The sequence below is a fragment of the Natrix helvetica genome, assembly GCF_964273705.1.
Source record: "Natrix helvetica genome assembly, chromosome: 1".
Taxonomy (NCBI): domain Eukaryota; kingdom Metazoa; phylum Chordata; class Lepidosauria; order Squamata; family Natricidae; genus Natrix; species Natrix helvetica.
Genome location: NC_138548.1, coordinates 103,933,368 through 103,944,131, shown reverse-complemented (window position 1 = coordinate 103,944,131; position 10,764 = coordinate 103,933,368). Strand labels below are relative to the sequence as shown.

Here is a 10,764-nt window from a genome sequence, read left to right as displayed (position 1 = left end):
GAAGCATTTTCCCATAACCCAAGAACAATCTCAAGACATATAAATATGCTAGGTTTTCTGACCTTTAAAGGAAGTTAAGTGACCTGAAGCGATTGGGAAAGGAGGCAGCAAAGACAGGAGGGGAGTTAGACAAGAGAACAGAGTATTTAAATTATGTGGTGGTGAAAGGCTGAGTCTCAGGTGCAAATCCAGGAAATTAGACTAATTATGTGGTTTGTTTAGATAAGTTGTTGTTCTTACTTTCCTCTCCCCTTTTACATATTTAATATTCTATATGGTAGTTTTAGATGTGGTTTTTTTGGAGATTTTCTTCTAAGCAGTATTTCTTTGCCTCGTGTGGTGTTCTCTATGTAGAAGCCTGATTCTGCTTAATTGCTAAGGAGTCTGATCACCTGTATTAGAGAGAATAATTGATTTGGGTCACTTTTTCAGTGCTGTCTTACCTTTGAATTGTCCCTAAATGAATGGTTATAAGTTGAGGATTACCTTTATAACTTTGAATATTGTTTAATATTGTCTGATAATTTTCAATTAAACACCATGGTTCCCTGAAAATAAGACAGGGCATTATTTTCTTTTCACACACCCTGAAATAAGTGCTTGGTCTTATTTTCAGGGAGGTCTTATTATTTTTGAGGTGCACAAGGTGGCGAGCATGGTCACCTCGTGGCTGCTGCTGTGTTGCAATATTTTCGGGTAGGGCTTATTTTTGGGGAAGGGTTTATTATGTTGCATGCATTCAAAAGCCCGATTGGGCTTATTATCCGGAAGGGTCTTATTTTCAGGGAAACAGGGTATAATATGCAAAAATATTCAAATATTCCATTATAGTAGTATATATGTAAGCGAAGTTGAACTTCCAATCTAGATCTAAAAATAAATAAGGAGGCCATCCCTGGTTACCAAACATGGTATGTTAACATTTAAAAAAAATTGTGACATGCATTACTACCCCTTGGGAGCAGGGATAGAAGTTACAGATGTGATTCAAGTTGAATAAGTTTAAACAACTTTCCGAAATAAAAAAATGATTAACGTTTCCAAAGCCTTGTCTTATAGTTTTCTACTCACCTCTCAGCATAGTTTACACACCATAATTTTTATAATGAACCAACATTGTTTGAAATGCTTCTATGGGAAAACTAAGTTCACACATTGTACAATCTTATAAACATGCTTTAAAAACCACAATTGGTTGATTATATACATTATGCTAAACCAAATAAACCACATTATGATTTCAAACAATTTGTGAAACAAATGGTAGCCCCTTTGGTTGGACAAAATTTGAGGTGTTTATTGGCTATGAACAGACAATTAAAACAAAGTGGCTATGAACCAAGAGGAAACTGGGTTGCTGTCTTCTTTCTGGAGCTCAGTTTTGTCATGGATTTAGTTTGAAGAAGGAGCACAACTCTGAAAAGAACCATGTTTATTGCAAGGCTCCCTGGGTGCCTGCTTTACAAGACAGAACTCAAAATAAGGGGAAAGCAAAGATTATTATAGAACGTCAATGGCTACAAGGTGGGAAATCCTAGAGATCTGATTTGCTGGCCAGTTTGGGGAAATCGGCATGTCCTTGTCGGTGTACCTGAAGTGAGTTCTATTGTTAGAAATAATGGACCTTCCAGGAGGACAGCAAAGCTGAGGAATATAGTTGTTAAGGAGATGGAATGTTGAGTAAGAAGATGGAAGGTTGGGGTTTCTCTAAGTTGCAGCTCCCTTGTTAGGGCTGCCCTTGGGCTACATTGCGAGTTGGTGAGGAGGCTTCTATTCTTTGGTTTAGATGGGTTTATAGAGGGACTTTTTCTCAGGTGAGGGGAGGGTCAGTTTGGGATTAAGCAAAGAGATTAACTGTGTTTGACCCTGGTTGTATCTAAGCCAATTTTTAAAATCCTTACAGTATAAACAACAGAACAGCTAACATTCCCTTAAATGCTTTATGGTGACATAACCTTTCATGTTTCAGCCTTTCAAGCACAGTTCAATTCTTAGGTCCTAAAACCCAAAGGGAAGTCTAGACCTGATACTTGTCCCATCTACAGAAAGTTGGGGGGGGGAGAGAGTAGCCAGAAAGCCTGGACTTGGATAAATCAGGACAGCAAATTTAGCAACCCACCTCACAGGGCTGTTGCTGTGAGAAAAATAGAAGGAATGTGAATATATTCATCGCTTTGGGTTATTTATAAAAATAATAAAGGGTGTGTGTGTGTGTAAATAAATAAATAAATTCTAAAAGATCCAGAATCAATAAGGAAAAGAGCATCAGCCGAGGGCAACCACCGCCTTTTCAGAATAGGAATGACAATGTCATATTCCAGAGCGATCCTGGGCAATCTTCTGTTTGCCAAAAATATTGCTTAATTATTTTCATCTATTTCTTTCCTCTCTACCCAGATGCAAATAGGTAATGTTTTGGGCTTTTGGCTGAGGGAAACTACAAAGAAAGAAATCTTAACTCAAAAACCAAACAGATAGTAAAAGGGAGAATATGCTTTGCTTGAAACATCACCCTAAGTCAAGGGTGTCCAACTTTGGCAACTGTAAGACATGTGGACTTCAACTCCCAGAATTCCTTAGCCAGCATTGTTGGGAACCTTTGGGAGTTGAAGTCCACAGGTCTTAAAGTTGCCACGGTTGGACATGCGGACCTAAATTTTGGCTTGTTTAGATTTGTATTTCCAACTGTTTGTTTCAAGGTAATATATTAACACTCCATTTTTCCTCCAACACCATCCTGTGAGGTAGACTGGGCAGAAACAGAGAGTGATTTGCCCAAAGTCACCCAGTGAGCTATGTAACAATGGGTGGAACAAAACTCTGCAGTGCCAACCCAACATCTTAACTCTTACACCACACTGGCTCTCATGCCTCTTAGTTTACTAAATAAACAACTGGCTAGAACACACTAAGCTAAAAGCCAAGAATGAAGATATGTGAGCTGAGCCAGAGTCCATGGGGAAACGGTTTAAATTAGCTCTCATCATAAAGCCAACTTAAAAAAAAAACCCGGGGAGGTTAAAGCAAATAGTATAAGATAATATAAACTAATCGGGCTAAACTCAAATGTGTTTTGTTTCTGGCAGGACAAATTGTGTGTGGCCCCAACAATTGTGGCTTATAGATGATGACTTAACATGTTGGTCCAGACAGCCTTAGTAGAAAGGATGATTTAACAGAGATTACGAGAACTGAGCTCCCATGTTGGTAACTCTACCACCAAATTATCATGCTAAATGTCACTATTTGCAGATGACGTTTCAGAGCCACTTTAGAATACAGTACCCACTTCAAAAACTCCAGACCACCAACAGATGGCAGAAATATTTTTTTTTGTATCTTTCTGCCATCTAGTGGTCCAACGGGTTTTGCAGCCCGGCTCCCTCACAGATTAAATTTACCATTTAATAATTAAAGGGGACAGACACAGCAATTCTGTTAAGCACCCATTTTACGGTATACTTGCACAGAAGTGCCTAGTGTTGACCCTAACAGTCCAACATTTAAACGAATTCCCTCCGGGGCATTGGCTCTTTAAAAAGCACGTCCAGATGTGGAGTAACTAATTTTTGACACCAACACACCTTAGAAACTGGTAGGAAAGGCTTGTAATTATTGTCCCTACTTTTCTTTGGGTTTTTTCTTCAAATGAAGTATAAGGCTTTTCTGTTGGTTGCCGGAGGGACGTTTCTCCGCTCCCGCCCTGCTTTTTGGAGGATGGCAAGGAAAGTGGCAGGAGCACGTGCTCACTACGAAGTGAACGAGCAAGGACACATCACCTCCGCTTAAATATGCACAGAACAGTACTGTAAACGCGAAGATATCGTGTTAGTCTAACCAGAGGATTGCAGAAAGGGCATCCATTATTCCGGCCGGGCCATCATTCCGGCCGAACCAATTCAAGACCTGAATCCTAAACACGTGGCTTCCTATCTACTACGGTATCCAAAAGGTAAGTCCCGTCTCTGCATCTCCAGCCCGAAGCCCCTCTGACATAAATAGTAGCACTCGGGGATCGCGCCTTCTCGGGCCGTATCGATCAAGCGGGCCAATGCCCTGAATGCAGGGAAAGCAGAACTGATCTTCGAGACCGTAAAGCAGCTATTTATCTCCTATTTATTTGACCGTCAAAGCAGGCGGGCCGTGACGTCACGAATGGCTGTTCCGCGAAACCGACGCCCCTCCCTCCTCGCCCGGGCCGCGGCTACAAGTGGCCATTGGCTCTGGGTTAGAATTTTTGAGGAAATTAGCCGTTTCTTGTAGCCGTCCTTGGTGACGTCCTGTAGTTCTTATTCAAGGGTTTGTCATTTGAAAGGCCAAGCAAGCATTTCCTGGGGAAAGTGGCTTTTGTGGAGGAGATAAGAGCTCTACTCCTTCATTTCCGTCCCTTTGGCTTTGCTGTACTTCACAGCTTCTGCCTAGCGGTGCCGTGGGGGGGTGTATCGGCGGTAAGTTCCTAAGGCTGCCAGCAGGTTGCGTACGTGTGCTTTTTGAGCGAAGGTCGTTTAATAAGAGTCTATTCGACCTTCGCCCCATTTAGTGTCCTTCGGTTATATTACAACTAGCCAACAGTATTTAGCTGGGAGGGGGGTCGAAAATTGCCTATCTGGACCCTCTACCATGAATAAAGCAATTCCTCATTCAGAAGTTTGCCAATCAATTTGGTTGCAACCCATCGTATTTTGTTATCCTACATTGTAACATTTTGTATGTTGGGATTCCTGGAGAGGTTGACACTTAAGGTAGGTTTACATATTGACAATTTTTTTTATAATGGGGGGAACTAGCTGCATTCTTTTTCTGGGTAATCAGCATTAAAAATGGCATTCGTGTAAAGTTCCAGCAGTTGCATTATAATGTCTGCATGGAACTGTCTAAACATAGGAGCTCCTACATTTGTAGGACTTAGTCACTTTTCAAAATAACAGGTTCAAGGCTTGGGTGGCCATCGAGACCACAAAGCACAGTTTCAATGTATTCTTTTGATAAATTCAGCTGTACTCACAACTGAGATGCACTGTAACTTTTTTCAATTTTACCAGTGTAATGCATTGGTTACACATAGTATCCCAAAACTGGTAACAAAGGCATCTCCTCTGGAAGATATAATGTGGAAAAAAGCGCAACATGATACATGTCTGAGAAAAGTATTTTCCTGATTTTAATGGGGGTGCTTCCAAGCAAAATTTACTTAAAGTCAAAACCTAAAGTGACTATTTCAATCTGGAGCATATTTCAAGTTTGATTAACAGTTAATTCTGTTAATTCTGATTCAGATGTACCAACTAAGCCATAGCTTATTTCAGCCATGGCTTACTGAATAAATAATGATTGACTTGTGCAATACGAAAGTATAAATCAAAGTTTACCAACCACTGTTGTTGGCTGACAGTATTGTATCATATATGTGGTGATAAAATGCAAACTGTATTATATTTTCATTGTCAAGGAAGGACAAAGATGATAGAAACAGCAGCTTGGTATTCTGATCCTGTCTTGATAGAGTATTAATTATACCTAATTAATTAGGGCTCAGTTTAGAGATCAGAAATAATATTAAACTGTGGTTAATTGAAAACAGAGTCCTCTGGGGCTGTGTCTTTGAATCATAGCTGGTTTATATCAAGTAGCAAAAATATACAGTAGCCTTGAACTGGCTATTGTCAGTAGCTCTCTTCCTCCTTGTCACTTTGGCTGATTTGCTTAGCAGTGGGGAAAGGCCAAGTGGCAGATACAACTTGTCATTCTTGTCAGAGTGGTTCCTATATATATGAAGGTGAGCAAACAGAAGTGGTGAAGAAAAGTTCTATAAACCAGCAAGGCCTCAGCAAGTCCAAAACCTGGTCATTTTTGTGCCAACATTTTTCAGAATCATAATGAATTTTGTGTGCCTGAAGTATACCAAGTAACTTTTTCTTCTTGCTTTGATAACTTTGTAGTCTATTGTTAAAGAAAAGTACTTGCATTGAGAGAAGGTTGACTTGAGGAAAGAGTTTGAAGATGGGAAATGAAGGATTGGGAAAGATATCCTTGCAAGTGAGGTAGAATAACATTTATTCTGGAAAACTGGTGGAAGGGGAGAAGGAATCAGAGAGTTGGCTGGCTGGGCAATACAGTCTCCCTTGTCACCAAGTCTTTTCTCCAGCATTGCTGTTCTTGACTGACTGAGCAACTTCTTTCTTTTTTAAGGCTTGAATTCAAGGAATGGCATTCCAGGCACTAAATGCGAACCATCGCATGCAGCGTTCAGCAATACTTTCTCAGCAAGTTCTGGAGCGAGCAAAAAAAAGGAAATTGTACTGGTGCCTGCCTTCTCATCACCAAAGCAGGACCTTTCAGGTAAGGGTTGGTTGGTTTTAACCAATAAGCCTTAGAGCCTGTACCTGGATTCCAGTTCTTTGCTCTGCAGACAAGGTTTATGATAGATAGGTAGGTAGGTAGATGATAGATAGATAGATAGATAGATAGATAGATAGATAGATAGATAGATAGATGATAGATAGATAGATAGATAGATGATAGATATAGATAGATGATAGATAGATAGATAGATAGATAGATAGATAGATAGATAGATAGATAGATAAGGATATCTATCTATCTATCTATCTATCTATCTATCTATCTATCTTTATGATTTTTATAAACAACTAAAAGCAGCAAACCTCTCTAATACTCCACCCTCCTCCTCTTTTTCTCACAATAGCAATCCTCTGAGATGGATTGGGCTCAGAGAGAATGACTGACTCAAAGTCACTCAGCTGGTTTGGACCTAAAGCAGGATTAGAACTCACAGTCTCCTGATTTCTAGTCTGGTGCTTTAAACACTAGACCAAATTAGACCTTTTCTTATATAAAGAAAGAAAATGGTATGTCTCATAGCAAGGAATGTTAGTAGTTTGATTTGGTTTTTAAAATGCCATGAGAAGCAGCTAAAACATTTCAACGAATAGAAATGAATACTATTTCTTACTATGCAATTGACTATGCATCCCGAAAGCTCCGGAGGGCAAAAAACGCCCCTACGGCCCTGTTCCTATGGGAACAGACTTCCGGTTTGCCCATAGGTCCGTTTTTTGTGTTTGGAAGCCCCCGGAGGGCGAAAACGGCCTAATGTGCAAACCAGAAGTCCATTCCCGAACTTCAGGTTTGCATGGTGGGTTGTTTTTTTGCCTTCCTGAGGTTTCAGGAAGCTTCCGGATGGCGAAAAATGGCCAAAAATGAAGGCCAAAGACAGGGCAACATCTTGTGTGCCCTAACAAATGGCTCCGTGTGCCACTTGTGGCATGCGTGCCATAGGTTTGGCATCACGGTGCTAGAGTATCAAGCCCTATGTAGTTGGCCTCATATTTTGGAAGGCTGTTTCTGTATCATAGATGTATATTTTATTGTAACATTTTGTTTTTGACAACAGGGAGAGCCTGATGTTTCTCTTGAAATTGCTTTTGCTGCAGTTGCTGAACACCTGGCCTGTATCTCTGCAGTATGTGAGGTAACCAGTTCTATAAAGAGGCAAAATGCAATTCTGACATAAAGAGGTTCTTCTATCATAGGTTTTTCTGTGGGCTAAGTTTAGGCTTGGCCTTTTCTCAGTGAAAGCTTCCCATTCACAGAAAATGCTGAGACCCAGGAGAGGCCCTTGAAAGAGGGAAGGCAAAAGTTGTTTTTAATTATTTCACCTCTAGCCTCTGTAGCCTCTTCCATCTTGTCCCAAATATTCTTCAACCTTTCAGAACAGATCTCTCTGACTTACTGTATGATGAAAAGTCTGGTGATCTTGACTCGACCCTTTGAGAATCTAATATGAGCAACCACAATCCCAACCAAGTAACAGTTAAAATTACTTTAATTTCTGGGAAAATCAGGATATATTATTATCACCTGTGAAATAAAAGAACACAAACTTCTGTTTCATTTGTATGCACTTCTGCTAGCTGTATTAGAAAATTCATTGCTTGGAAGAAGATGCAGGATAAAATATATATTTTATTTTGCATTATATATTTTTTCATGTGAGATACAAGAGCCTAGAATTCTTTGTCTAATTTTGGTATCCTGTTCACTTTGCCTTCACAAAAGTTTAGCAGATGCTGCCCATACAGTTTCAGACCCCTCTTTAAGCATTTTTAAGGCCTTAATATAGGTGTTTTAGTTGCATTTCCTACCTGTTCCATCATTCCAGCATTTGGAATCGCATATGTGTATTCAATACTGATAGATGATGATGATAGATAGATAGATAGATAGATAGATAGATAGATAGATAGATGATAGATAGATAGATAGATAGATAGATAGATAGATAGATAGATGATAGATAGATGATAGATATAGATAGATAGATAGATAGATGATAGATAGATAGATGATAGATAGATAGATGATAGATAGATAGATAGATGATAGATAGATAGATAGATGATAGATAGATAGATAGATAGATGATAGATAGATAGATAGATAGATAGATAGATAGATAGATAGATAGATAGATAGATAGATAGGTAGATAGATAGATAGATAGATAGATAGATATTCCAGAGATATTGGATCATTGTTCTCATTTCAAGAAGAAGAATCCGGCTCTGTAAAGTAGGATGCAAGTGTCCTATTACAGAAATAAATTCTGGTTTAGAGTCACTTTGGTGAGATGGGTGGCATATAAGTTAGGTAAATAAATAAACAAGCTTCTTTTGCTCTTCCGAAGGCAGAAAGTGGAAGCAGAGCCAAAGAGACTGTTGCTCATCAGGTCTCAATAGGACAAGTCTGGCTTTGAGCATTAAGACAACAACATGGATTTAAATAGAGGGGTGAATGTAGAGGGTTGCTTTGAACCTCACATATACTCTAAAATGTTTCATGCACACAAAGTGTGTTTAGTAATCCCTTTTTCATCAACAACTTTCCCCTAGAATTACTACTGTTCAGTACCACCATTTCATTTTGATGAGAATGAAATTGAACATATTTTTCGCTACCACAGCAAGGAAGCATCTCAAAACTTGTTAAGAGCTTTTGAAGATGAGGTAAGGATCCTGAATGTTTCCTCAAAGTCATAATTGTTTATTCAAGGGCAGTGGAACTTTTCGTGTATTCCCTTTAGCCAGGATTTTAAAAACTAGAATTGGGTGAATGAGTCATTGGGCCTTCCTTCCATCATATGATGCCACATTTTTCTTTCCCTAGAAATTATGCGGGAGGTCAGAGAGATATTGCTGAGCATATTGTTTTTGGAGAGTTATGCTTACCCCCAATTCTTGATCGGTGTCCTTGTTACTTTCTGGCATTTACTCCTGCATAGTAATGTTATTTATGATTTGGGCAAGATGATGGCTGATGTATAGACTGAACTTAGTCACTTCCACACTTGAAAGCTATAATGTGTTCTCTCTAGGAAAAGAAAAATGCTCCAGTAGTGGAAAAGCAAAACGTTCCAGGAGTGAAAAAGCAAAATGTTCCAGGAGTGAAAAAGCCTGAACGTCACAAAACTGAAGCAACTGCTTTAACTGAACCAACTGCTTTAATTTCAGCTCACCCATCAGAAGCAAGTATCAAGTTGCATTAAATTGTGTGGTGGGGATGGGGAATCTATCGCCATCTGGATATTGTTAAATCATATTTTCTGATGTTCCTTGCAATTAGGCCTACAGCTTAGAGTCATAGAATCATAGGGCTAGAAGGGATCTTGGAGATCAACTCCCTGCCCAAGATAGAAGTCCTTATAGTATACCATCCTGGACAAATGATTGTCCAATCTTTTCTTGAAAGCCTCCAGTGGTAGAGCACCCACTCATCCCAATGACTAGAATCACTGAGAGCTGGATTGTTAAGGCTAATGCATTTTGCATTTTCTGTATACTTCATTACCAGTTTATACCTTTCCTCAAAATTGCAGATATAATAATTTTCATTTGCACACACAAATACATTCACACTGAGACAAATTTTCAAAATCAAGAGAAAAGAGGGAGGAAATCTTGTATTGCTTCAATAAAAATCTACTTGAAAGGTATTGAATATCATACTATAAAGTATACAGATTGAAAGATTTCTTGAAATAAACATGTAATATTTATGGGTACCCCAGTGACACAATGGATTGGAATATAACATAATTTGGGGCTGAAAACTCAACAATGTACTTGCCAGGACAATTGCTGCCTTAATCTCTGATGAACTGTTACTATCTTTCTCCAGTAGATTTTAACTAATTTTAGCTCAGATAGATTGATCAGTAGAGTAAATTCTTTTTCATACAATGTACTAAACTTAATCCATTTGTTTGTTAAGAACAATATCTTCCTGATGCAGAAGTTTGTTTTTGTGTTTTAAAATTGAAAGGTTTTTTTTGTTCATTGCAGGAGATCCTCATTGAAGTGTCACCTGGCTCATACATAATCAACACAACTTCATATGATGACACAATCAAAGAAGCACATGTAGTAAATGTTCAGCCAGGAGAAAGTGTAAATCTGGTTTTTCATTTACCTCCTAAGAATGAAAATTAAAATCAATTTCAATGTCTGAAGTGTCATCTTTTCATACCTAATATATTGAGTATTCTTCTCTACCTTACTTTTTAACTGTTATAGCTTGAACTTGATTAACATTTGCTGCAATTTGAATCATGAATGTATTTTTACTTTTGTGCTATGTGATTCTTTGTACCTAATAAATTGTGAGAATGATATTGCTTTCTTACGAACACTTGATTCTGCTCTGTGTTTTGTTCACCTAAAATTCTGGCACTGTTGGAGTAGAATA

General features: G+C 38.7%; 1 protein-coding gene across 4 annotated transcripts; it reads left to right on the top strand.

Annotated features, from left to right (window-relative positions):
* The first annotated feature begins 3,690 nt into the window (after positions 1 to 3,690).
* AKIP1 (A-kinase interacting protein 1) lies at positions 3,691 to 10,705 on the top strand. Of its 4 annotated transcripts, none has more exons than XM_081936194.1 (6): positions 3,691 to 3,952; positions 6,190 to 6,339; positions 7,415 to 7,492; positions 8,913 to 9,026; positions 9,395 to 9,544; positions 10,362 to 10,705. In XM_081936194.1, the coding sequence occupies exons 2-6, from the start codon at positions 6,205 to 6,207 to the stop codon at positions 10,506 to 10,508; spliced, it is 624 nt and encodes a 207-aa protein (XP_081792320.1). In that variant the 5' UTR covers positions 3,691 to 3,952; positions 6,190 to 6,204; the 3' UTR covers positions 10,509 to 10,705. The 4 variants fall into 4 exon arrangements, with proteins under 4 accessions (XP_081792320.1, XP_081792319.1, XP_081792318.1 ...); XM_081936193.1 differs by lacking the exon at positions 3,691 to 3,952 and adding an exon at positions 4,113 to 4,429 and having other exon boundaries at positions 6,170 to 6,339; XM_081936192.1 differs by lacking the exon at positions 3,691 to 3,952 and adding an exon at positions 4,113 to 4,448.
* The last annotated feature ends 59 nt before the right edge of the window (positions 10,706 to 10,764 follow it).